This window comes from Raphanus sativus, unplaced genomic scaffold (genome assembly GCF_000801105.2).
Source record: "Raphanus sativus cultivar WK10039 unplaced genomic scaffold, ASM80110v3 Scaffold1056, whole genome shotgun sequence".
Classification (NCBI taxonomy): domain Eukaryota; kingdom Viridiplantae; phylum Streptophyta; class Magnoliopsida; order Brassicales; family Brassicaceae; genus Raphanus; species Raphanus sativus.
In genome coordinates, this window is record NW_026616370.1 from 1 (window position 1) to 26074 (window position 26074).

At 38.4% G+C, this 26074-nt stretch overlaps 9 protein-coding genes and 1 long non-coding RNA gene across 17 annotated transcripts; 7 read left to right on the forward strand and 3 right to left on the reverse strand.

Moving 5' to 3' along the window:
• Nucleotides 1–643: 643 nt before the first annotated feature.
• Nucleotides 644–1357, reverse strand: LOC130503606 (GCN5-related N-acetyltransferase 1, chloroplastic-like). The gene has a single exon (XM_056998228.1). It carries the CDS (start codon nucleotides 1227–1229, stop codon nucleotides 669–671), a length of 561 nt encoding a protein of 186 aa, XP_056854208.1. The 5' UTR covers nucleotides 1230–1357; the 3' UTR covers nucleotides 644–668.
• A 2470-nt stretch (nucleotides 1358–3827) lies between these two features.
• LOC130494365 (protein SOB FIVE-LIKE 1-like) lies at nucleotides 3828–5546 on the reverse strand. Of its 6 annotated transcripts, none has more exons than XM_056998234.1 (4): nucleotides 5187–5546; nucleotides 4760–4820; nucleotides 4580–4645; nucleotides 3828–4480 (listed from the first exon to the last, which is right to left on the reverse strand). In XM_056998234.1, exon 4 carries the CDS (start codon nucleotides 4476–4478, stop codon nucleotides 4041–4043), a length of 438 nt encoding a protein of 145 aa, XP_056854214.1. In that variant the 5' UTR covers nucleotides 4479–4480; nucleotides 4580–4645; nucleotides 4760–4820; nucleotides 5187–5546; the 3' UTR covers nucleotides 3828–4040. The 6 variants fall into 6 exon arrangements, with proteins under 6 accessions (XP_056854214.1, XP_056854212.1, XP_056854210.1 ...); XM_056998232.1 differs by having other exon boundaries at nucleotides 4575–4645; nucleotides 5222–5543; XM_056998230.1 differs by having other exon boundaries at nucleotides 4575–4645; nucleotides 5187–5543.
• On the forward strand, nucleotides 4382–6007 carry LOC108821071 (uncharacterized). The gene is made up of 3 exons (XR_001944465.2): nucleotides 4382–4514; nucleotides 4703–4846; nucleotides 5624–6007. It is a non-coding gene; the product is annotated as an uncharacterized LOC108821071 (long non-coding RNA).
• A 1209-nt stretch (nucleotides 6008–7216) lies between these two features.
• Nucleotides 7217–9078, forward strand: LOC108820708 (ceramide synthase 1 LOH3). Its single transcript, XM_018593714.2, has 6 exons — nucleotides 7217–7581; nucleotides 7678–7898; nucleotides 8008–8163; nucleotides 8264–8449; nucleotides 8532–8731; nucleotides 8849–9078. Exons 1-6 carry the CDS (start codon nucleotides 7450–7452, stop codon nucleotides 8881–8883), a joined length of 930 nt encoding a protein of 309 aa, XP_018449216.2. The 5' UTR covers nucleotides 7217–7449; the 3' UTR covers nucleotides 8884–9078.
• Nucleotides 9079–10930: 1852 nt separating this feature from the next.
• On the forward strand, nucleotides 10931–14620 carry LOC108818873 (inorganic pyrophosphatase TTM2). 2 transcript variants are annotated; one of them, XM_018591823.2, is made up of 12 exons: nucleotides 10931–11112; nucleotides 11440–11790; nucleotides 11872–11986; nucleotides 12068–12263; nucleotides 12347–12460; nucleotides 12548–12721; nucleotides 12815–13009; nucleotides 13165–13287; nucleotides 13369–13496; nucleotides 13596–13710; nucleotides 13797–14078; nucleotides 14173–14620. In XM_018591823.2, exons 2-12 carry the CDS (start codon nucleotides 11448–11450, stop codon nucleotides 14416–14418), a joined length of 2031 nt encoding a protein of 676 aa, XP_018447325.1. In that variant the 5' UTR covers nucleotides 10931–11112; nucleotides 11440–11447; the 3' UTR covers nucleotides 14419–14620. The 2 variants fall into 2 exon arrangements, with proteins under 2 accessions (XP_018447325.1, XP_056854207.1); XM_056998227.1 differs by having other exon boundaries at nucleotides 10931–11790.
• Nucleotides 14621–14743: 123 nt separating this feature from the next.
• Nucleotides 14744–16717, reverse strand: LOC108820683 (uncharacterized). The gene is made up of 8 exons (XM_018593682.2): nucleotides 16316–16717; nucleotides 16093–16173; nucleotides 15948–16007; nucleotides 15796–15839; nucleotides 15608–15650; nucleotides 15445–15516; nucleotides 15252–15353; nucleotides 14744–15159 (listed from the first exon to the last, which is right to left on the reverse strand). Exons 1-8 carry the CDS (start codon nucleotides 16643–16645, stop codon nucleotides 15040–15042), a joined length of 852 nt encoding a protein of 283 aa, XP_018449184.1. The 5' UTR covers nucleotides 16646–16717; the 3' UTR covers nucleotides 14744–15039.
• Nucleotides 16718–17198: 481 nt separating this feature from the next.
• Nucleotides 17199–19010, forward strand: LOC108819422 (uncharacterized). The gene is made up of 8 exons (XM_018592458.2): nucleotides 17199–17510; nucleotides 17586–17713; nucleotides 17885–17922; nucleotides 18031–18141; nucleotides 18223–18302; nucleotides 18384–18420; nucleotides 18506–18547; nucleotides 18626–19010. Exons 1-8 carry the CDS (start codon nucleotides 17268–17270, stop codon nucleotides 18709–18711), a joined length of 765 nt encoding a protein of 254 aa, XP_018447960.1. The 5' UTR covers nucleotides 17199–17267; the 3' UTR covers nucleotides 18712–19010.
• A 557-nt stretch (nucleotides 19011–19567) lies between these two features.
• LOC108819764 (uncharacterized) lies at nucleotides 19568–19931 on the forward strand. Its single transcript, XM_018592801.2, has one exon. It carries the CDS (start codon nucleotides 19572–19574, stop codon nucleotides 19929–19931), a length of 360 nt encoding a protein of 119 aa, XP_018448303.1. The 5' UTR covers nucleotides 19568–19571.
• Nucleotides 19932–20995: 1064 nt separating this feature from the next.
• Nucleotides 20996–23763, forward strand: LOC108819585 (probable isoprenylcysteine alpha-carbonyl methylesterase ICMEL1). Of its 2 annotated transcripts, none has more exons than XM_018592644.2 (11): nucleotides 20996–21498; nucleotides 21578–21654; nucleotides 21739–21808; nucleotides 21898–21978; nucleotides 22071–22145; nucleotides 22315–22416; nucleotides 22511–22651; nucleotides 22800–22865; nucleotides 22962–23105; nucleotides 23208–23298; nucleotides 23377–23763. In XM_018592644.2, the coding sequence occupies exons 1-11, from the start codon at nucleotides 21128–21130 to the stop codon at nucleotides 23527–23529; spliced, it is 1371 nt and encodes a 456-aa protein (XP_018448146.1). In that variant the 5' UTR covers nucleotides 20996–21127; the 3' UTR covers nucleotides 23530–23763. The 2 variants fall into 2 exon arrangements, with proteins under 2 accessions (XP_018448146.1, XP_056854216.1); XM_056998236.1 differs by having other exon boundaries at nucleotides 21919–21978.
• Nucleotides 23764–24251: 488 nt separating this feature from the next.
• Nucleotides 24252–26074, forward strand: LOC130503607 (protein decapping 5-like; the record flags this gene model as incomplete). Its single annotated transcript, XM_056998235.1, is given in 4 exon segments — nucleotides 24252–24590; nucleotides 24814–24914; nucleotides 24988–25065; nucleotides 25141–26074. Coding segments are annotated over 4 exon segments (1267 nt in total), but the record flags the coding sequence as incomplete, so codon positions are not given.

Here is a 26074-nt window from a genome sequence, read left to right on the forward strand (position 1 = left end):
GCCTACTTCTGTAGTTACATCCTCTTACGTTTCCCTGACGGAAACTTGCCAAAATTTCCTCAAATCATGCCTATAACTCGAAGCAACTTTCCAACGAAGTAGGAATCAACCATAGTCTACTTCAATAAAAATAAACGACCAGATAACACGAACGTCTCGTTTAGTAATCTCAAAACTATAGTACACGTGTATTATCTATTTATCTATATGACTAGAAAAAGTATTGTCCGTGTTGTATATTCACACGAGGGGTTCTGTCTGAAACTGCGCTATAAGCTCTGGTCGTGTTGTGATACGTGTCCAAACAAAAGGCTTTTCTTCTTCTTTCTTCGACCACATCTTAACCGTAGCAGAGAAAATCAAGAGAAACATTCTGCAAGAGAATGATCGGAATAAGCGTGCAGACAGCAATGGATCTAATCGTCGCCGGAATCTCACTAACGATCGGATTAGGTTTCTTCGCTCTCATCACCACCATCCTCTGCTCCGTCGCCTTCTTCCACCACGCCAAATCCACTTCTTAAAACAATTGTATCACACAAAGATTCAAACTTTTATCACAATTGTATCGCAAAGATTCAAACTTTATCTTAGCTCTCTGTTTCCAAAAACAGAGTGTAGTGACTACAGAGACACATTGTAATGTTAAATCGAAGAAAAAAGTTTATTCATTTTCTCTGTTTGCGTACATACACCATCCCTCGGATCCCATCCGGGTCGGAAACGAACCCGAGCGGGCGGTAAAACCCGAGAACCCGGGGCTCCGAATACAGAGCGATGTTGCAGATCCCTTTCCTCCGCAGATCCTCCACTAGCCGCTCCATCACCGCCTTCCCGAGCCCCGAGCCCTGGTACGAAGGATCCACCACCACGTCCCATATGATCGCGTTGAACACTCCGTCCCCCGTCGCCCTCGCGAACGCCACCGGCCGCCGCGTCTTCTCGCTCTCCACCCACAGCATCGCGTCGGTGTGCCGCAGGGCGACCTCGATCTTCGCGGGGTCTCGCCGCGGGAACCCCACGGCGACGAAGACGGAGTTGAGATGGTCTAGGTTCAGGCCTTCGGCGGTGCGGCGGAGGAGGAAGCCTTTGGAGTGGAGATCCTCGTCGGTAATCGAGTAGCTCGCCGACGGAAACACAGCTTGTGATGATGGCTGTGCTGCGTTTGAGGTGGCTCTTAACCGGAGAGAAGGTTGAGGAGGAGTGGAGATTGGGCCTCTGAGAAGCATGGCGGTAGTACTCTGTTTCTTGTTAAAGTTTAGAACTTTGGCAAACGAAATGTTGAAAGATTGAAACTTTTTTTTTGTTTTGTTTCTTTCACTGAATTGGGGATAAAGAGTGGATAAACTCTGTGTGTGGCTGTGGATGACTAAAGAAACTCGTGGTTGTGAGAGACCGTTGTCGTTTGGTAGTCAAGACTGGAGAGTCAAATGAGTTGTTAGTTACTTGAAAAGAAGAGAACAAATGTATATATATAACAATACTTTGAGTTTTGCTTCAGTGATCCCTCCTTGTTAGTTTGTATCATTCTTATGGTTAAATCTATAGATTATTATCACAGCCTCATTGTCTAATGCAAACAAGTAGCTGTTAGTGATTTGATTGTTCTGTGCCTGTTTTGTGTGTAAGAAAGTTTTAAGATCTCTGGCACGTCTTCTTTCTTTGCTCATCAAAGACTTCTAGATTCCTTCTCCAAGTATATGTCCTGGAGTTGATGAGGATATTCTTATAATATAGAAGCTCACATTTCTCGTATCTATCTGGCCTATTCAAAGATTGTTTTTATATGGTAGTTTGGACAATGGTTTTGCTTCCATGGCGGGGTTGCTTCTTGTTTGAAACTATACTAAGATATTTTGCATATTCTTATGCTCTTGTCCTCGTTTATACAGTAACCAAAACTAGAAATATATATTGGAGTATTCGCTAGTCAGACGCTGATGCATTGCAACTCGATCGACCATTGTTAAATATTCCATCCGTTTTTAAACGATGGATGTTCTGGAAAAAAAATTGTTTCAAAAAGATAGTTTTTTTACATTTTCAATGTTTGGTTTAGTGAAAAATTGTAAGTTTCAAAAAAATTAATGCTGTTTATTGAATTTATATGACTAAAAGTTTGTTGTTCACAATGCATTTACAATCAAAATTTAATAAGTTTTCTTAATATTTGTGAAAATTCTAAAATAACTATCTGTTTTTGGAGTATATATTGGAGTATTCACTAGTCAGACGCTGATGCACTGCAACCCGATCGTGCATATCTTCAGTACCATTGTTACTATTGTTTCTTTCCAGCTCTACAGCTTGTAAACCCGCTGGTAATGTTTAATGTTTATGTTCTGCTTTTGATTAATCCAACAGTGTACATGAAAGACCTGCACCTTCTCTGTATTCACTAAGGCTGTTGGTAGACCCCAGGAAAAATGCGCAGACTATATCATCCTTAAGTGTTAAGAGAGATACGGTAGGTTAAAGGTGGTAGGCACAATGAGAGGGAGCAAATGAGCGGTTAATAAAGTCTTATCATTTTCTTGTCCTTCCAGGTCTCATGCTTTCTCAAAACTTTCTTGACATTTCCAAGGACTTGATCTTGTCTTATCATTTTCTAAGGACTTGATCTTGGCACTAGCCCACTACAATCAAAATCAAATCTGGAGATTCAAACGTGACATTCTCTTAGTTCGATGTGCTGATTGGATTTCATATAGTTTCTTGAAGACATGACTTTTTTGACAAGAAAGATTTTAAACCTAGTTTTGTTTTGTATTAGTACTGTTAGGCCTAGGTACTGTTTCGAAAATCAATAATGATTGGTGGTTGTTTGGTGTACCAAGACACTGTTGTGCTTTCTTAGGTTGTCTAAATGCTTTTACTAATCTTTCTCGGCAGTCATTGTCAACTAGGAATGGAACATGCACATGCTATTGTTGACACAAATGCTTAGTTCTTGGCCTTTAATCGTTGAACTAGTCTGGTCCTTCAATCTTTAATCTATGCTTTCACCAAGCAATATTCTCTCATGTATCTTCACGTTTTGTGGGTCACGTAATTAGGTTGTGACGGCCCATCTTTCGTTTTCATCCTTCTGTTTACTGCTCCTACAAGCATTATGATGGGATTTAGAGGGCTATACAAAGTCGAAAGCGACCTAAGAATAACATCAACGTGAGGGTCTTCCTCTTCTGGAAAGTTGCCAGCTATAAAGTCTCTTTGTTCTCTTCTGTTCCCATTAATTGTTGCCTCACTAAAGCTTATTACTGTGCAATGATTATCTAGAGCTAAGTTGCGATATCTACCAGTTTTTTTTATCTTTTCTAATAACTCATTTCCTGATATGCAAATAGTTTCTTAAGAAGTGTTTATAGTAATTGGAAATGACAGGTTGTGAATGATTACAGTTTGTTGTGTTGTAAACAAATCATGTGAAGCTCTTGAAAGTAGCTTGACATTTTGTTAAACAATCAAAGATCTGCTGTTAGCTACTTGGGCCACACATCGTAGAAACAATATTGGTAACCTAAGAAAACTCCTGTTTTTGTCATTAACCGCTTTGTCCTCTACCATGAATGAGCGTTTCTTTTTCTTGGAAAAAAAAGATGATTAGTATTTCTTGAATGATGTGTTCTTTTCAATGCTAAAGAGTAGTTATCAATTGATTACTACCGTAAATTAATCAGGATTTTTTCTTCCAAGAATCATCTTCTTGGTGGCTCTTGTGTTGAACATGCAGATCAAGATATGCTTTGTTTTTTGTGTGTTAAGAAAGAAGTATACGAAGAACAGGGTTCATATGATATAACAAGATGTTCTAACGGAGAACCGTGCAGATAACTTATTCGTGACAGCATCTACCAAAAAACAAAAGAACATATGCTGGAAAAAAAAAAAGAAAAACAATGCAACTACCTACACACATGGCTTATTAAGGGCAAACAACAGGGCTTGGGTGAGAGATGTTGAAACCTCTCTTTGCATTACATGATTTGGATTCTAAGTGAACCATCATCATATCTTCTTCTCTTTTTCTTCATGAGTATTTATTTGGTTTTGCTCACCTTGCCTTTACTCTGGACACTAGCTGCACTTGTTCTTGTTCTAGCTTTGAGCTCTGACTTTTCTCCTTCGTTGCTTAATGTTTTCTCTGCGTGTTGGCTTTTTTGAATGCAGACTTGTTTAGAAACGTTCTTCCTCGCTGCATGTTTGTTGATGTTCTTTGTAAGTTGATTGCTAGGCCCCGAGGATGCATCAGAAGCCATTGAATCATCACTCTCCTCATCACCACCACCATCATCAGCCTCTTTTACCTTTGAATCATCACCAATGTCAACATCATCATCATCATCTTCATCATCAGCAACAATATAGGAATGGTCATTTCCATGGAAGGCGTCTTCTATGTACATAGTCCACCCTGACTCACAACTGTTGTATTCCTCCTCCTCCTCAGAGACTCCATGGTTCCTTGGAGACTCCATGGCTTTGAGCAACGCAAAGAATAACACAAAAGCAAGGTTTTGAGTTTTAGCACATATGCAAAAAAGATACACTTGCTTTTTAAATAAGTTACCTACCTTACTTGTTTGAATCCACTTCAGCAATTTACTCCCTGATATAGGCTCTGTGTCTCTTTCTCTCTTTGGCTCTGCTCTTCCAACATCAATAAATATTAAGTTTTTTTTTTGTATTTGTCAAATATCAGGAAAAGCAGGAGCCTATAAGAAGCCTCATATAATTGAAGAGAAGGAGTAAGTTTCACCACATGGCAACCCTTAGAACCATTGTTTTCACTCCCTTGAAGCACTACCAGACAAAGCCAACTGCAGATATATATATATCAAGGAAGGTTAATGCATCTTCATTATAAAATTACACTCTATGAAAATTGTAAGCCTATGCTCTTCTTCTTTTTCTATAATATAATTAAACATATATAAATCTAAACTTTTCTTTTAAAAAAATTTTGGTTCCCAACAAACTGTAATCTTATCTACAATCAGAACACAAAATCACAAACAATTAGTGATGTGTAAGCAAAGTTCATAAGTTTTACTTGTCCTTTCTGTGCTCTTCTGATTGGTGACAACCAAATGTTACTGCAAGTTTTAACTTCTCTCTGAACTCTCTCTTTATGTATCTTAAATATTAAAGATCAGCTTTTGAGGTGGAAACCAGAAGAGACCCACCTCAACATACAAGAAGGAATAAAAGAAGCATTTACTTAATTAGGTTAAGAGCTGTTCCTCTTCCTCATTCCTTTAATACTCTCTTCTTCCTCCTCCAATCCTCTCAGTGTCTTTAAAACTGTTGCAGCCTTTTCTTTCCCCCCTCGCTGTATTATTTTGTTTTTCTTAAAGAGAAAGACAAAAAAAAAAGGAGTATAACAACTGTCACAATAAAAAACTAATCAAGTCCATAATACTTGTCTTCAATGTGTTTCCTGTTTCTCTGGCGTCACCTTACCTTACCATGTTCTTCAATGGAGTCCTTCTTGGTGACAGCTAGCACATTCAAGTGTGTGTGAGAGTCCATATTACAAAAGTTTATATTTTGTTTTGACTTTGAGTTAAACAGACATATTTAGCTTTGGGGTTTAACTAAAGACATTTTCATTTCATTGTAGTTAAAAAAAAACAATTCTGAAAGGGGGTGGTACTACAGTGGGCCTCGTGAACTTGGAGAGATGTGTGTGTGAAGATTTATTCGAGTTTGTACATATCGTTAATGTCTGAAGAAAACGGAGTTGGACTCATTGGATTTTTTTTCTTTTCATGTGAGACTGTGTAATGTCATTGTACGTCATTTATTATTGTCACTGATTCATTTATTTGTAGGTTTAAATATGGAAAAGTCACAGATATTGAAAGCATCATCATCAGAGATTCACTGGCTTCAAGTAATTGATAACTTTGGTTGGCAAGTCAGTGAGAAAAGGGACGGGACTTTGTGTTGTTTGCCTCATCTATTGTTTTCCTATACTTTGGTTGTTTGTTTACTATACCTTTAATATATATCCATGCACTTATGGTTTTGGATACTTACATATAGCATTGCCACACCGATTGGTCAACTCCACTAGATTTCTTTGTCCAACTTGTTCCTAACCATTTATATATGGTTTTTAGAAGTGCAATACTTGATTAAGAAGGTAGAACTTAAACTTTCTCGTGATTGTTTTTTTATGAATCTTAAACATATTATTTATCGTCAGCCACATCATTAACGCATGTCTCTAACTCGGTTCTTGTTTGCTTGTTTACTTTGACTTTTATAAGAGAAGTGTTATTTTTTTATTACAAATGATCCACAATTTTTTTTTTGTAGCGATCCACAATCTTTTACCATCTTAAAAATGTTAAAACGTGAACATCCAATATAATATTTTCTATTTAAATGTGTTTTTTGTCAACGCTATTTAAATGTGTGTTTTTGTCAACGCTATTTAAAATGTGTTTAATGTTCGCATTTACGTTTTGTAATAACATTTTTACACAAAAAAAATGTTTTTCTTTTATGTGAGCCCTTGTTAACTTGAATAGAGAAATAAATTTTGATCAAGAAAAAAAGAATAGAGAAATAAATAAATAAAATGCTCGCTTGGTTTCTTAAAATTCTGATTAATATGACATTTATCTTCATCCATATCAATAGCAAAACCGCTCTCGTTATAAGTTTGTAAAACAAGTCTAATAAAACATGGAATCATCGCAGACGGCTATTTTCTTGAGTGCTGAAATATAAATTTGTAAATTACAAATGAGTTTGAGTTAACTTATACTAGTTGTTATTTTGCTAACCCAATATGAGAGCTTGGTTAGATTGGCTCTCTAATGTGATGTCCATAAGTTACAACCTTGATGCCGGTTTCACGTAAACCAATTAAAAAGAGATTTGATAGGTGAAAATAGAAGTTGTCGGCTCCCTCCTGACGAAATCATGTATGCAAAATTTGTTTAGTGGTAATAATCACAAGCCGACATTCATTGTTTACGTATTTGTACTCCTTCTCACAGCTGTACCCATTTTCACCAACCAACTCAATCTTTCTTTTCTTCTTTTTAAAATGTGGTTTATTTCTACTTACTTCCATTATCCAATATACAACACAAATTTCACCAACTCTATATTATTATCAACCAATCTTATTATCTACCAACTTTATATAGATAGAATGATAATAAACTCTCGGAGACATCGATAGCCAGATATCATTGTACTGATGTTTAAACCGATGTCGGTCCAACAGTTTGCTTTTGGTTCGTGATGGCTTGAACGGTTAATTCTTCTTTTCTGATGTATTCTTTTTGCAAAAGTAAAGTCAAGTGGGATACTTTTCTCTTCTCTTTCTCCTCTGGGGTTGACTTTTAGACAAAGACTAAGAACAAGAAGTGAACATACACAGAATAATGTTAAGCCAAACACTTCGGTTCTTGTAGGATCTTGACTAAGATGGATCTCAAAATCTTGAATTGGGACTGGGATCAAGAATCTTACCCAGCTTCTTCTGATTTCTGGGTCCTCATCTTCTTCGCTCCCTTCTTCCTTTTTCTCCGAATCATACTCGACAGATCCATATTTGAGGTAAGTGACCCACCGCTCTCTGCTTGAGTTCTCTCTTAGTATTCACCATGACTTGTGAAGCAAGTAATCTCTTATGAGTAACCATCACATTTACAGAGAGTCGCTAGTAGTATGGTGTTTCCTAGAGGAAGCTCTGCTGATCCAAACGGTAGAAGAAAGAGGATAGTGAAATTCAAAGAATCGGCTTGGAAATGTCTCTGCTCCATCTCTATCGAAGCACTTGCTCTCCACGTCACTTATAGTGAGCCATGGTTTAAAGACACAAGATGCTTCTGGTTAGGACCAGGAGACCAGATATGGCCTGACCAAAAGATAAAGTAAGATTTCACGAATGAGCTTGACTTAATGTGTTACGTCAGAAGCAAGAAAGCGGTCAAGTATCCCTCAAACCCTAATTTCCTCTTCGAGTAATAATACATTTTACAGGTTGAAAATGAAGGGACTGTACATGTTTGTCGGTGGGTTGAATGTATATTCTTTCTTTGCTCTGTTCTTTTGGGAAACAAGACGATCTGATTTCAAAGTCATGATAGTTCATCACATTGTAACTTCATTCCTCATCATCCTGTCTTACGTTTTCAGGTACTTCTAAACAATTAAAAGATATCAACTGACTATTTTTTTTTTAATCTTCCACGAGACTTTTAAATTTCACTTCCTCTTGTTATATTTTCTATACAAGATTTTCTCGTATAGGTTCTGTAATATTGGCTCTTCACGAAATCAGCGACGTGTTTCTAGAGATAGGGAAGATGTGCAAATACAGCGGCTTAGAATCCATGACTAGTGTCTCGTTCATCCTGTTTTTCCTGTCGTGGACGGCTCTGCGACTCGTCTATTACCCTTTATGGATCCTGTGGAGTACCAGGTTTATACTATAATAAACCTTAGACACTGATCTTTTATGTCTTTTGGTTGCTCTCTCCATGTATGATATTTGACCTACGCAGCTATGAATCTATAAACGTGAAACTGGAGTGGGACAAGAAGCATACGATGGAAACTGGACTGCCATTTACAGTGTACTACGTTTTCAACACACTTCTCTGGTGCTTACAGATTCTTCACATCTACTGGTGGGTCTTGATATGTCGTGTGCTCATCGGCCAAGTCCGTTCCAAAGGCAAAATCGATAGAGACGTTCGTTCTGGTTAGATTTTTATAAATGCATACATATCTAAACCAACAAATGTTTTATATATGTTCTTTTGATATTCAAAATAATATATTCAGCATTTTCTTAACCACTTCAATATATTCTTTGCAGACTCAGAAGGTGAAGATGATGAACACCAAGATTAATTGTCTGGACTCTTGTCCAATCAACATCAGTGATGTCGACTTGTTAGATACATTTGCCGAATAAAAACAATAGTTTTTGCGAATACCCGTAAGTCGTAACCATATCTGTATTTAGTTCAGTGGTTTTGAGGATGCGTGAACAAAGCAATGATGAGAAATAACAAAGCTTTGGGACGTACACCCCTATCATAACTAGATTCAGCCTGAACTTGAAACATAAACAGACAAAGGAGAATAAATCAAACAAGTGTAAACTGAAAAGCTAAACCCTACTTGATTAAAAAGAAACCCCAAAACAATATTGACACTGAATCATTATCCACCAATGATTGAAATACATCAGTTACAAAAAAAAATGATTGAAATACACAAAAAAAAAAATTGAGCAAGAAATACACAATTTTAATCCCACTTTTATGGAGAGGGATATTGGGATAATTATCTTCAATTTATCAATTACGGTTATTATTATTTTTATCGTTTTAAAATTTTGAGAAAGAAACAATGAAATATGCTTTTTGTTCAAGGTTTCTTATATATATGCTTTTGGTGTTAATGTGTGTAAACTAATTAAAGAGGGTCGTGAAGAGTGGATGTGAATGTTAGTCAGAGAATCTAAATTGCACACCACATGTGGACTAGTCATTTTGGCATCAGTTCGCGCATAAATCACAAGCTTACGACTTCTTATCTCTTCTCTTTTTCTACAATATTGTAAATAGTTCAATACATATATTTTGTTCTTGTCACTTTGTTCAATACATATATAAGAGATATTTTTGTAGAACAAAATACATGGGATATTACCAAAAGTTAGATTGACTAGTACATATTAACATGCAATTTTCTCCAGATTTATAAATACAAAATAGTATAAAACATGTAAGGTCATACAACAATATATTCTTAATTGTCTATGTTAGAACTTAGAATGTACGTCCAGCAAAAATTAGATATGCTTACTATACATATTATACCAGTACAAAACTCCAACCAGAATTACCGTGATCATCTCTTCAAATCTGTAAAACTCTTTTTATTATGCTAAACTACAAAATGCTACCAATGTTTTTTGTAGGATGCATATATATAAAATGATAGATATATACAACTAAATTTAATAATGGCTATATTTATGATTCACAAAACAAATTAACTTAGTTTACAAAAATCAAAAAAAAAACAAATTATTTTTTGTTTGATGTGTTGTCTACTTACTAACTCGGGAGGATCCTCAGCCGTATGAGCCGATATGAATAATAAATGTTGGAAAAATAAGGGCGTGACCAAAGTGATGACTATTGAACACCCTAAAATAAAATTTTCATAGAAAATAGGCTTCTATTTTGAGCAAATAAGAATAGTAAAAAAACCTAACAAAACTACTGTAAAAAGCAACTACAAATTCAAATATTGTATTTGTTCCTTCTGTGCCCAAAACTACCTAAAGAAGTAAAGTTCTCTAATATATCCACCACTTTATTTTTGTGCACTCATAGTAAGCATATCTAATTTTTGCTGGACGTACATTCTAAGTTCTCTAATATATCCACCACTTAAATCAAAAATATTTGTATTGATAGAAATATCAAATATCTATATTTTTCTATTTTGGTGATAGTGAAATATTTTGCATATATATATATACATATATTATCCGACTTATAAATTTATATCAAATATATACATAACCTTTAACTGGTAGAAACATTCACTCGTCGTACTAAATTTATAATTTTGTTTATAGCTGCTATGGGAAATATATAAAAGTAAAAATAGAAAATATATCAACTAAGAAATTTATAATTTTATACAACAAAAACAAATATCAAACAAAAATTCAGTAGTACATGTTGTGAAAATTATACAAAGTAGTATAGATAAACTAAACGCATTTTCAACTTTAATCTGATTAATAGAATAGTTTTTGTAACGTAAAAAAATATTTAGTCCGTTAAATATTTTTGAAATATTTAAATATGGAGAGAGAGAGAGAAAAGGTATTAATAATAAATGAGTTTCTTAATAAATTGGCTCTCATCCATTCTAGAGTAACGTTACCTCGTGGGTCGGCCAGATCTTTTCGCCAGAGATTCTCTAGAAATCTCTCGCCTCCCCATAAACAAATCCAAATCCCCAGATTTTTGTGTCAAAATCGAATTGAAACTGCTCTGCGAAAGTGAGACACACACCCCACCCAGGAAGCTAATCCACCATTTCTCTCTCTCTGTGAGTGCCTCCACACACACAAATCGGGCTCAAAGTTTTCATTTTTCGTTAATGGGTCCTTCCCCTTCGACCCCCTTTTCACCCAATCTAGTCTCTCTGTTTGTGTGTTTCTCACTGTTATTCTAACTGTTTGATCGTTTCTTCTTAATGGGTTTAAAGGATTCGTTCGCAGCGTTTTGCCTGATTGTTACTGCTCCTACGAGTTTTAACTGTAAAATGTGAACTGTTCTGTTGTAAAAATCTTGTCTTTTTGTGTAAAGCTTGTGTTCCAAAAGGTTCTGTCTTTTTCAATTCCAAGTATGCTCTTTTTTTTTCTTTTTTTTGCAGTTTGTTCCATGACGGGTCAAGACGTCAATGGGATCGAGTTTCATCTGCAGAGACACGGTCTCGTGAAGGAGCAAGTCCAGTTGGTTAAGAGAAGAGGAGACTCGGTTCGATACGAGATCGTTCCTATTCAAGACCGGCTGTCATTTGAGAAGGGCTTCCTTGCGGTTATCCGTGCCTGCCAGTTGCTCTCTCAGAAGAACGATGGGATCGTCTTGGTTGGTGTCGCTGGTCCGTCTGGTGCTGGCAAGACGGTCTTCACCGAGAAGATACTCAACTTCCTGCCTAGTGTTGCTGTCATATCGATGGATAACTATAATGACGCTAGTAGAATCGTTGATGGCAACTTTGACGGTAACTTAAAATAGTTTCATCTTTGATATGGCTCCATGAATAAGTTATTACAGCTTCTTTTTTTATAAATTGTAAATGTAGATCCACGGTTAACGGATTATGACACATTGCTCAAGAATCTTGAAGATTTGAAGCAAGGGAAACAAGTTGAGGTTCCTATATATGATTTTAAGTCCAGCTCTCGTGTTGGATACAGGTAGACAGACAACTAGCATGATCAACCATTGTGTTCTTTCTGGCTATAACTACTGAATAGATTGTTTTTTAATTTTGTTAGGACACTTGATGTTCCAGCTTCTAGGATTGTGATCATTGAAGGAATCTATGCGTTGAGTGAAAAACTGAGACCTTTGTTGGACCTTCGTGTGTCTGTTACTGGTGGAGTCCACTTTGATCTTGTTAAACGGGTTCTTCGTGATATACAACGTGCAGGCCAGCAGCCGGAGGAGATCATCCATCAGATATCTGAAACTGTTTGTTCTTTATTTCTTTTTATATCTTTGCTTCTTGGACTGTTATTGGTGAAGTAGAGTAACAAGATCCACTGTTCATGTAGGTGTATCCGATGTACAAGGCTTTTATAGAGCCAGATCTCCAGACTGCTCAAATTAAGATCATTAACAAGTTCAACCCTTTCACTGGTTTTCAGAGCCCTACGTACATCTTGAAGGTTTTAGAAAATGAGTTTGATTTTGTCGTGTAATCTTGTCTGCGTTTGGTAATCTGAAGTTCTTTTGCTTTTTTGTTTTGTTGGTAGTCAAAAAAGGATGTATCAGTTGATCAGATCAAGGCGGTCCTTTCTGAATCACATACAGAGTCTAAGGAGGAGACTTATGATATATATCTTCTTCCTCCGGGTGAAGATCCAGAGTCGTGCCAGTCGTATTTGAGGATGAGGAATAAAGATGGAAAGTACAGCCTCATGTTCGAGGTTTTGCTCCTTTTCAGTGTTTTCTTTTTCATGTTTTCTGACAAGCTTAAATTGATGTGGTGAGTACTTATGGTAATGGTTTTTGATATCAAGGAATGGGTTACGGATGCTCCTTTTGTCATATCCCCAAGGATTATTTTTGAAGTGAGCGTTCGTCTACTTGGTGGTCTCATGGCATTGGGATACACAATAGCAACCATACTTAAAAGGAACAGCCATGTGTTTGCTACTGATAAGGTGATTGTGAAAATCGACTGGCTTGAGCAACTGAATCGTCACTACATGCAGGTTTGTCTTATCTATAACTCATTCATAAGCATCTTGGCATAATAACTGTGGAAGAAATTTATACTGGCTTTATGATGGCATGCTTGTTCCTAGTAAGTACAAAATTTGTTTATCAACATGACTAGTAAATAGAAATCCAAATTTGTTGTAATCAGGTGCAAGGTAAAGAACGGCAAATTGTACAGAGCACTGCAGAGCAGCTAGGACTGGAAGGGTCGTTCATTCCACGCACCTATATTGAACAGATCCAACTAGAAAAGCTGATAAATGAAGTGATGGTATGATTTGCTGTTTGGGGCTATGATCATTTTTTTTACATCTCAATTGGGTACCTGATTAGAAGTCCCATCTCATTACAGGCCTTGCCAGATGATTTGAAGAACAAGCTTAGTTTAGATGAGGATTTGGTGTCTAGTTCAAGCCCCAAGGAAGCGCTCTTACGAGCGTCTGCAGATAGAGTAGCCTTGAGAAATAAGAACCTCCAAAGGTACACACACACTTCTTTTGAAAGAGTGTTTTGAGAAAAGCTTTGTTGCTTCCAAATCCATGTGTCCTTTTAAGTAGTTATGCCGTTTATGATACACAGAGGTATGTCACAGTCGTATTCGACTCAAAGAGATAAGAACATCTCAAAGCTTGCTGGTTTTTCTTCAAGCGATAGGAGGTACGAAGAAAGAGTCCACGACTCACTAGCGAACGAGGTTCAAATTTTGTTTTCCTTCATTCCTCTCTTGGCAACTTTGGAGTGTCGTTATTGAAGTTAACAGTGCAATTGTGTATTTTTTAGGGGTTTATGACTCAGCTTTCAGAACAAATATCAACTCTCAATGAGAGGATGGATGAGTTCACAAACCTGATGGAAGAGCTAAACTCAAAGCTGAACTGCAATAAAACCCCTCCAATACAGCAGAGCATGTCACTCCAAGCAGAAGTATGCAATGGCTCAGCACCAACTTCGTATTTCATTTCTGGTCTGGACAATGGCTGTTTGACAAGTTCCATAATGCCTCATTCATCTTCATCTTCCCAGTTAGCCAAGGATTCGCCATTAGTGCCAATAATTGAAGAGGCAAGTCATCTTTTACATTATTGTTCTTGCTTTGTAAAATTCTGGATTTGTATTAACATTTTGCTTGAGTTGCTGTTTCTGGTGCACAATGCAGATATCGACCCTCTCACGTGGACAGCGTCAGATGATGCATCAGATGGATAATCTGAGCAGTTTGGTCAGAGGACAATCGGCCGAACTGGCACGCCTAGCAAGAACAGGAAGCAGCAATAGCAGCAGCAGCAGATCAAGCAAAAGCTTCTTCTTATCCAACGTGGAATCCAGTAGCCTCCCTCTCGTGTTAACCTTGGCTCTTTGCAGCGTAGGAGTTGTAGTGATCAAGAGCTACATTATTAACTAGCGGCAATTACATCAATAACCATTATGGATCTTCTCTCTTCTTTTTTTTTGGTTATTTTTCTCACTGGAGGCGTTTTGTGAGAGCTTCCGTGGTTTGGTTTCTCTACGTAGACGATGAGACTGATTCGCTTCACCTAAGTTAGACATTTGGAATACATTCTTGATTAGCTCTATATTTAATAAAATTCAGTCATTTTGCTCTTCTTTATGTTCGTTCTTACTCAAAGACGAGACCTGGATGCTATTGACATCAAATGCCAAGAGCAACTTTGTTTACCTAAATGAGACAATCTACCTAGGCTGATGAGGACCACACAGAGTGTTCCTTTGATCAGTCTGCTCCATTGACTGATGATTTCGAGTGGACCTAAGGAAGGTGAGTCACCTCAGGTGACCCACATTCCCCCATTTACAATGGAGTTCATGATTATAGTTCTGTTCGGTTTCTGAGTGTTTGATATGAAAATTACAGTACTGATCAGATTATAAACAAATTTTTGTTTGGGGTTTGGATTTGCTTCAGCACTACAAGTTTTACAAAAATATGCTCCACCAGAGATGCTCTACACAAAATCTACCACCAACTCTGCTTTCTGTTTCTGTGTGGATCCTGTGAATACCATCATATTGCTTTGTCTAACCAGGCAGGTAACCTCAACGAAGATTTCATCCCAAGTCTTGTGAGGAAGATTGAGTAGAGGATATGCAGCAACAGCACAAAGAATCCACTGTTTAGCAACAGCTGTTGACAAATATCAAAAGGTAAGTTCCTCAGCTTCTTCTATCTTCCAGGTTATATAGAGAGAGGACTGATAAAGAGATTAGATTGCGTACCACTGTTCCGAATATCATATAGATGAGGCTCATGGAAGGCATTAGGTTCAGGCCCATGGCGGTGAAAACATAAGAGAGTGAGGCGTGGATGTTGATTGTGATCTGCAAGAACAGTTGAGAAGGAGTTTTGTTTATGCAAGACTGTGTTTCTTTGGGTGAAAAGAGTGATAGGTTTAAAGGGAAAGAGGCTTACCACAGCAAGAATGTTTTCTCTTATTAAGAAGGATGATGTCAAAACATATCCTATGAGACCCAATGCTCGGACCTGCACGAGAAGAAACACAGTCAATACAAGTAAACAAGGTAGAGATTAATGTTATAACTAGTCTGTCAATTGCTGGAAGTAGAAATTTCACCATTGTGCACAAGAAAATGGAGAGACGCCAGCTTGCCTTCATCCTGAGAACAGAATAAGATTGTGAAAAACAAGTAACTGAGACAGTGTTAATCTGAAGTAATCTAAGTCCAAAACTTCAGTCATTTTGTAGTAGTTCAGAACTAAAGACTGTGCAGGATAGAGACACGAGTATATGAGTTAACATACCTCCACAATGAACCAATGGCAAGCCCCAGAAGACCATGCATAAGCTACAAGAGGTACCCCACAAGTCAAAACCAAAAGTCATGCAATCAGCTAAGGCATTAGAAGATAACAACTCTGCTTGTTAAGCTAGCAAAGAGGAGGGGAGGGCTTACAAAGTAAGTTAAAGCTTTGACCGGACCTGATAATATGAACAAGAGCATGACAGTAGCAACCTGATTAAAAAAAAAACCAAACATCACAAAGACTTGAAGCACATGTGCCAACCAACAAAAAAAAAGGAATGTCCTTTTACATTACCATTGTCTTCCTGCCGCCTGCGATGTTCCATCTTAACGAAGAGATCACTATTGGCAATGCAAAGAAACACCCAAAGTAGTTCTGCGTTCAAACATATGGTCCGGTTCCGACACATCATTTATTTATCAAAACATCAAAAGTTATCATTTTTACAGAGCTACAAAGCTCAAAGAGGCTTCCTTTCTTGATCAAACGAACAAAACACGAAACGGGTAAATTAAACCTCGATGGCGAGAGAGTTGCTGAGGAAGTAAACGAGGCCGGTGACAGCAGCGAACATGGCGCACTCCACCAGTCTCAGCGTCTTCTGGTAAACCAATTCATCTCCCTCTTCTCTCTTCCCATCCTCTTGGTTACCTGAGAACGAAGCTCTGGTGCTGGAGATGCTCGAGAGTGCGAAGGAGCTTCGGTTGGAGGTGGAAAGGAGAGAGATTCTGGGTCTTTGTGGAGAGAGTGACAGCAGAGAAGAGGAAGAGGAAGTAAAGGAGTGTGTAGTGGCAAAACGGTAAAATTTAGTGGTGGACTGGTGATGAATGGTTTTGAGGAGATTCATGGAGGCGAAGAAGAGAATGAGAATGTTTTCCACACGGCGACAGAGCTTTCTCTCCTCTCCGTCTATTCGAAGATAAAACTGTTCCGTAGCATTGGGCATATTTTAACCGAAAATTAAAACCAAACCACAAAACCGAAATTAAAACTGATTCACAAATTTCAAACGGTTCAGATTTATATCAGAAAAAACTAAAACTAGACCGAAATTAAATCTAAAAACAGATAGATATATGAATACAGTTTATATATTTAAAAATAATTATATATTAGTAATTTTTAATTTTAAGATAACTATATATTCTAAAAGCATTATTTATGGTTTAACTATACAACATAGTCGATTATTTTAATTTTGTAGCCTAAAAACTAAAATTTATTCGATAAATTTCTTTTAGAAAAAATTGTTATCCAAACCAAACAGTAAAACCGAAAATAACAACCAAAAAGAACCGAAAACCAAAAAATTGGAATATCAATAACCAAAATCCGACACAATGGCCAACTGTTCTGTTTGAATGTCTTAACCGGGCTCACATACCAAAAGGTGAAGCAAAAAGAGACTGAAAAAAAAAAAACCATTCTCCCTTTTTTTTTCATAGATTCTTCTCCCCCAATCATCATCTATGGCGGTGATCAGTCCAGCTACACGTATCGCCCCGCCGCTTCACCGACGGCCCTTTAACCACCGCTCGACACTCGCTTCCGCCTCCAAGAAACTCCTCTTCCTCAGAAACCCCGCTCCGAGTCCCCCGATCGTCGCCGTCCGGTGCCAGAAACCTTTCTCCGACAGCTCGACGGAACCCACGAATCACGCCTCTTCTGTTTCGTCTTCCATCGATTTCCTAACCCTTTGCCATCGGCTCAAGGTAATGTACTTGTGTGAAGAGAAACCATATTAGATTCCAAAGTTACAATCTTTTTAAATTTGGTTGGTTGTGTAGACAACAAAGAGAAAAGGATGGATCAATCAGGGGATCAACGGAGCTGAATCGATTGCTGATCACATGTACCGTATGTCTCTTATGGCTCTCATTGCTTCTGATCTTACTACTGGAGTTGACAGAGAAAGGTTTGTGCTTTGCCTCCCTTCTTTTTTTTTGAGATGACATAGGAAGGCTACTGTTTAGATTGTTACTATACTTATGGTTTTGAGAGTTAAGTGAAGCAGCTAGTGTTTTGAAGCTTATTGGATCTCTTTCTCCATGTTCCTTCTTTTTTTTTCTTGGTGTGTCTTAAACAGGTGTATCAAAATGGCAATTGTGCATGACATAGCTGAAGGTAAAAAATACACATTTTTGATCCCTTAATATGATCTTCTTCCGGAACTTAAAACCATACAAAATTGAAAAAAAGAGCCTTATCTTTTTATTTCTGGCTTCTGAACAGCTATTGTTGGAGATATTACCCCATCTGATGGTGTGCCTAAGGAAGAAAAGAGTAGGAGAGAGAAAGCAGCTTTAAAGGAGATGTGCAAAGTTCTTGGTGGAGGCCTGAGAGGTGTGTTTCTCTTTGTCATCTACTAATATTGTTTTGGTTTTCAAAACACTAATTCATAAGTCAAATATTTTTAACGTGCAGCTGAGGAGATCACTGAACTTTGGTTGGAGTATGAGAACAATGCTTCTCTAGAGGCAAATCTCGTTAAAGACTTTGATAAGGTAAATTAAAGTAGTATAACTTAAACAACACATGATTGATTTACACTGACTCTTGTTCTTATTTTGCGTGCGGCTCTAAAGGTTGAGATGATTCTCCAGGCTCTAGAATATGAATCAGGTAAGTGCCAATCTTTTATCTTTCTAGTCACTCGTGCTTGTTATCCCCTCTTACAATCTGAGTCGGCGTTTGAACATTGTGGCAGAACACGGGAAAGTGCTCGACGAGTTTTTCATATCAACAGCAGGTAGAGAACCCATCTTGTTGCCTCTTTTTGCTTTACAGTTTTAGATTTAAAGTCGAAATCATCAAAATACCTTTGCAGGCAAGTTTCAAACCGAAATTGGAAAAAGCTGGGCTGCTGAGATCAACGCCAGGAGAAGATCCCAATTGACAAACAGACAGAGATAGTAATCCAGTTGCAATAGTAGATTCCATCTCCCACAACTATCAACACTAGGAATCTTCAGAGCAAACTCCAAAACTAAAGCAGATGCCTCTTGAAACCAAAACGTGCATCAAGCTTTCTGGTGGAATTTTTCAATTTTGTTGTGCAACGATCACAAACACCTGTTTTTTTCTTTTTTACTTCCCCTTCAGTTGCTGGTTAAGTAGTAAACCAAACTTTTAAGACATTCTTGTTGCTGAGAGAAAGTGGATCATAGTTTGTTTTTTATCAAAACCCTTTTTAAGATATTTTTTTTCACTCATCATGTATCAGAAACAAAACTAATTAGAGAGTGGTTAGAACCTCACAAATTGCAATCCTCTGGTTTGGTCTAGTCCGAAACTATGAAAGAACAGATGGGAATACGATAGGACGACGTGTAGTAACATACTCTGTCGGGGGGCGTAGAAAGAGTTTTCATTTTCGTACATGAGAAGTCACTTCTGCCAATCTATATTTACTCTGGTGATGTAACTGCTTGTTATCATGTCCTCTCAATGTTAAGCTAATAATAAGTCAGCAATCTTCTTTTATGTCACCACCAAACTTTATATTGACATCTGGTCAACTGACTAAATTTGCCAGAATATAAAGATGAAAATAGACCTATCTGCCCTTTCGATGAATTGCACTCATGTTGTTGAATAGTGTTCACAGGGAACAAGGATTCAAACAGCTACAGTTCTTTTGACGTCAAGATTCCTAAATATGCCGGTAGATATGTCTCAATCCTCACGTGGTATATTGTATGTAATACACTTACATTCTATATATTTTATTATCTTTTGTAATCACTTGAAGTTTTGTGCATAACACAGAAGTGATGGAAGAAAATTGTGGTGCATTTGTAGCAGACTGCGTGGTTCTGTCATGCTGCTGCCAGTGCCTTGTGCTACAAGTCACTGGCTTTGTCTTCTTCAAGATCCCTCTGACACTTGTGAAGAAGGTGAAGAAGTTTGTGAAGAGAAGATGTGGAAAGACCTTGCAACCAAGGATGGAAGAGGATGTCGTCAAAGAGGAGCATTGGTGTGGAAATGAGTTTGGCTTTGAAGAAGGCTCGTCAAGATTTAATTGCACTGAAGACATTGAGGGAATGTTGCAAGAACTGTCTATGAATGAAGAATTGGTCTTTGGAAGCTTCTGGCGTCATGAAGATTCTTCTCACATTCTAGATGTCAAGTAGTGAATAAAAAACAGAGATTCTTACTCATCTTCTTTGCTTTAAATTCTTGTTATGTTATTGATCACCAATAAAGAAGCTCAAGGGTCTAAATGGAGATGCAAACACAATTAAAGTAAAATAGAAAGTAAACCGAGATAGAAATCACACAAGCAAGTACCTATTGTTCTTATTAGAAATCGTCTAAACAATCTATTACAAGGATATGTTTCATCAGCTTTACACAGCTGTTAACATCTTAACAACTGCTACCGAAAAATTTCTAAGTAATTTAAGTTATGTCTCTATTCCGTCAAGTATTTCAGCTACTGCTTCAATACGATCCAATAACATTTCCAAAAAAATTTCTCTCTATATAAGATCAATTTCTATGTTTCTGTCTGTCTTGATACAGACGAACATATAAATATCTTATATTATTTCTACATGACCAAAATTTAGTCTCCAACACAATATACATATTAACATCTTCCATAATAATAAATGTAACTTTCATTTTCTTGAAATACTTATTCATTTTTTTAAGTTATAAATTTATTTTTCAAGTTTATTCTTCTTTACTTTTCTTCAAGATACACGTTTACTCTTCAAATCTATACGACTTCAACTCAGCATCTTGCATCCACCTGGTCTCCACCACTCAACACTACGTCTGTTCAACAATTACGTCAACTGACATCTTCGAAGGAGATTTTAATTCTCTTTCTCAAAAGATGGAGAAGAAGAGATAGGTAGCAAGACAGCTGTAATATTGTAGATCTTTCTTTAGTCTTCCACTGTTTTCCAGTATAATTGGAGGTCGTCATATATCATTTGTCACTAGAGCATAGCTTCAAAGCTCTGAAGGCAGAACTTCACTTACAATTACCTCACTCGTGTGGACTGGATCATCAAAAACTCCAAAAAGGAAATTTTGTAGCATGCGCTAACCAGATGGGCTCTGTGACAAATGTATATGACAGAGCATGTCGTCCAGCTCTACAATCAGTGTGAATAGAAAGAGTTAAAAAAAAAAAACGACTCAAGTCACGTGGGAAGCATATACATTTGTCGCAGAGGCCATCTGGTTCATTACGGTTGAACTTCCCACACATCTCGCTCACTCCACTTGATTCCACAACAAACTGTCTCCGACTTCTTCTCTGTAACCCTAAAATTAGCCAAAAACGGCGAAATCGGATAACAGAGAGAGTGAGAATATGCCGTCGCAGATTCTCCCATTCTCATACCTCCCTCCCAAATCACCACCCGCTAAGCAAACCATGTTCAAGCCTTTGATCTACGACGATCCTCCCTCCTCCGTCAAGCCTCTCCTCTCCCGCGCCTCCAGCTTCAACGGTTCTCTCGTCGCCACCGCCAACGACGGTGGCCGTTTAACTGCTTGGTTTCACAACAAACGGCGACGTTCCAACAGCGATAATAACTGTCTATCCGCGTTTCCCGATCACGCTAACGGAACCGACGGCGGCGGTGATAGCGGCCAGCAAACTATCGCTCAGGAGGTTACGCACGCCGCCGCCGAGACCTTTTTGTTGACTCGTCTCTGCTTGAAGCTTTTGAGCTATCTTGGGTATCTATTTGACGGAAAAAATGATCTTTCTGTTATTGGGTTTAAGATCATTGATCGCTGATCGTAAACTGTTGTTCAGGGTAGGCTATAGATGGATCACAAGGTTTCTGGCACTTGGTTGCTATGCTTTCTTACTGATGCCAGGCTTTGTTCAAGGTTCTTGTTGTAGTTTGGATCTTGTTACTGTCACTAAGATGATAAATATATAACTTTTCATTGCTAAAAGACTTTACTTTGCAGTCGGATATTACTACTTCTTCTCTCCTCACGTCCGTAGAAGTATAGTTTACGGTGATCAACCAAGAAACAGGTCATACTCTTTTACTGCTTATCACTTCTACTATGTAGATAGATGCTTTATGTTTTGTTTGTTTTGGTTTGGTTTGGTTTCTTCATCAGGCTTGACTTGTACCTACCTAGGAACTCTGATGGTCCAAGACCAGTTGTGGCGTTTGTGACAGGTGGAGCCTGGATTATTGGGTGAGTTATTGACATTATTTTCATGCTATTGTTTCGTTGAGGAAGAAACTGCAATCATCTTAGAGAATGTTTTGTGTTGTGTTTTGATGCAGTTATAAGGCGTGGGGTTCTCTTCTAGGACAGCAGTTATCAGAGAGAGATATTATTGTGGCATGCATCGACTACAGGTACATGATATATGTGTGCTTAATGTTTATTTTCTGGCACGCTGAATTTTGATGGTTTCCTCTCATATTCCATCACTTTCCACTATGTAGTTTGTTTTTTTTTTTTTTTTTGGTTAATGTTTTGATTCACTGTTTCTCCATCTCATTGGTGGCAACTTTTTTTACACAGGAATTTTCCTCAGGGATCTATTAGTGACATGGTCAAAGATGCTTCTTGTGGCATCTCATATATTTGTAATCATATTGCTGAGTATGGTGGTGATCCAAACCGGTAATTAATCCTGTCACAATTCTTGAACATGGACGCTCTCAAGTTTTAGATTTCTGGCTCACTGATTTCTGATCTTTTTTTTTTTGCCGTGTAGAATTTATCTGATGGGTCAGTCTGCTGGTGCACACATCGCTGCTTGTACCCTTGTAGATCAGGTTGTTAAAGAGTCAGGGGAAGGGGACAGTGTTTCTTGGAGTAGCTCACAGATAAATGCTTATTTTGGTCTCTCTGGAGGGTAAGTCTTTCATCTGATCCCACAACAACAATACATTTGAATTGAGATGTGTCAAGACTCAAGAAAGCTGTTAAACCAAGTTTCTTTTCAAGACTTCACAATAATCTACTCTACTTTCCTTAAAAATCTCTGTGATCCTAATCCACAGGTACAACCTTTTGAGCCTTGTAGACCACTTCCATAGCAGGGGACTATATCGTTCCATCTTTCTGAGGTACAGTATCTAATCTTGGTATAGCTTACGATGCTCACCTGACATGTAGAGCAACCTAAGGTTTAACGTGTGACTTGTGACTTTTGTTTTCCTCAGCATCATGGAAGGAGAGGAATCATTAAGTCAGTTTTCTCCTGAACTAGTAGTGCAAAACCCAAATCTCAAACACATTGTTGCTCGTCTCCCACCTATTATTCTATTCCATGGTACTGCTGACTACTCCATCCCTTCAGATGCAAGGTATGGTTAAACTTCCATAGCCTAGCGTGTACATGTCTTGTCTCGTGTAGTTCAGGTGGTTGATATGGTGATTGAACTTGTGGTACGTTATTTTTTTTGTAGTAAAACTTTTGCGGAAACTCTCCAGAGACTTGGAGGGAAAGCAGAAGTGATACTTTACGAGGGGAAAACACACACGGATTTGTTTCTACAGGTATAAAATGGCAGGTCTTGAATGTCTACTTGTACAAGAACCTGAATATTGATCTAGAAAGTTGGTTATATATGTTAGGATCCAATGAGAGGTGGAACAGACGAGATGTTTGAAGATATAGTATCGGTGGTCCTGGGAGACGACCCGGAAGTGATTGGTAAACGCGTAGACAGAAGGCGTCTTGTGCCTGAGTTCATGTTGAAGTTGGCTCACTGGGTCAGTCCGTTCTAACTCTCACTCTCTTTATATTTCCCAAAGAGAGCAGAGGAAGTTAATGCATCTGTGTATAAAGTACTTAACAAGGAGACAGATCCATTGTACTTCAAAGATACAGATGATTTTTGAACTCTGATCATGATGATGAAATTGTTTTCCAGTTTGCAGTACACGTTGATTCTTGTGTCATTCTTCGGTTTGTGTAATTGTAGAACAGGAAAGATCAGTGAAGTAAAAAGTTTATATTTACTGAAGTCTCATTAAACTGTATTGATCTTCTCCTTTCTTCTAAGAGTTGCCAGTAATAAGCTCTTTACAAGAAAAGACAATAGAAGAAAACAAAAGGTTATGTGAACATTATAAAATGTTAAGCAAATGTTTCGTAAGCAAAAGGCTAATCAGTGACTTTGCTCTGCGTCTTCGTCGTTTTGTGAGGTTTCACCAAGCTTAAACGCAGACGTTTAATTACGGAATCCAAATAACACAGGTCACGAGCGCAAATTGTCGACAGGCACAGGGTTACATTTGTAAAGACACGACTAATCATTACGAACACGAGCCGAGCAATTGGAGTGGCTCGTATGAGAACATCGTTGGTGAATGACGGTGAGGCCCCCGAACTTAAAACACGTGGCTTTCTCCAATTTGTTAGAAGATGAAAGTCACTGTAACTACACGAGGCTATTACAGTAATATAGGTATTTTCTCGGGGGCTTTTTATCGAAACGGATAAACAGAAGGAGAGGCTCGATCTCATCTCCCCACCCAAATCAGAGTAAACCCTAATTGTCTGTACCTTTCTCTCTCTCTCTCTCTCTCTCTCTCTTGAAGGGGATCTTTGCTTTACTTACTTTCTCGTGAATCTCTCTCTCTCTCTCTGTATCTCTGTGGATTCGTGGAAGAGAGACGACATAGATCCGGTATGGCGAGTGATAACACGGGCGCGAAATCGAGCTCATCCTCTGCGGATTCATACGTAGGGAGCTTGATTAGTTTGACTTCGAAGAGCGAGATCAGATACGAAGGCATCCTTTACAACATCAATACCGATGAATCCAGTATCGGTCTTCAAAACGGTACGACTCCGTTTCACTTCCGTCGCACGATTGTTAGATGCGTAGTGTATGATTCTGATTTTGTAAGCCTGTGTGTTTTTGAGCTTGAAAAAGTAGTGCTCATGTCTACTATCTAGGCTTATCAGATTGTAATCAAAGTCTTTGAAACTGTTGGTGGAGCCTTGAATAAGCTTTAGTATATCCTGCTGATCCGTGTAATTTGAATCGTATGTATGTATTGTAGTCCGATCGTTTGGAACTGAGGGAAGGAAAAAAGATGGTCCTCAGGTTCCTCCCAGTGACAAAGTTTATGAGTACATATTGTTCCGTGGTACTGATATCAAGGTATCCAATTGTGCTTATGCTTCTCCTTGTATCATCACCTTTGTACAAACTAATTATTCTTTATTGTTGGCAGGATTTGCAAGTCAAAGCTTCGCCTCCAGCTCAGCCTCCAGCCCCACCTACTCTTAACAATGACCCTGCTATCATTCAGGTGATTATCGTGCAACTGTTATAGAATAATCTTGCACAGATGTGTCTTCATGCTCCGATTGTCTTTGTTTTGCAGTCTCACTACCCTAGCCCCATCCCAACATCGAGTAGCCTGCCTCCTACCGTGAGCAGTTCACTGTCTGACATTAGTTCTCATAACGTCCAACCTGGGCAGCCTGGGATGGGATTCCAAAACTCGATGCCTTTGTATCAGCCTGGTGGAAATCTTGCTCCTTGGGGAGCCTCACCTCAACAACCACCTATGTATTGGCCAGGATACTACAACCCACCTCCCAATGGCCTTCCCCAATTGCATCAACAGTCTTTGATTCGCCCTCCTCATGGGCTCCCTATGCCCGGTTCCCTGCCGCAACCTATTCCATATCCTAACTTTAATGCCCCTCCACCTACTGCTGGCTCATCAAATATGCAGGGTTCAAGCTTGCCGGAACCACCCTCCTCACTGTTTCCTTATAGTAGCAGTTCTCAAACTCTAGCACCCAGTTCCTTGCCTTTTACTGGTCTACCTATGACACTGTCTTCAGGCCTGCAATCAACACTGCAGTCAGCACCATCTCCCTCCCTAGCTTCAGAGATGGCACCTCCTTTGTTTTCGAACAAAGCTCCTATTACTGTACCTCCTACCCTACCTCAGGATACTAACTTGCTTCCCTTTTCTCTACCAAGTACTAGAGCCACTGATACAAGTGCTGCTGGCTTTCCACTGTCTAACAAGTCTGGTGTAGTTACTGATCCTATTTCTGTGCCACAGACAACACCATTAGCATCTGCTTCTGATTCTGGAGTTTCTAGTTCGATTAGCCAAGATAAGCCAAAACCTTTGCTGGTTACTCCTGGCCAACTACTGCAGTCCGGATCTGCTTCTGTCTCTTTGTCCCCACCCTCGAACAACGCAGATAAAGATGCTGAGGTGGTTCAAGTATCATCATCAGCTGCCTTGGAACAATCTGTTCCAGTCCCATCTGAAGCTCAACCTCCAATACTGCCAT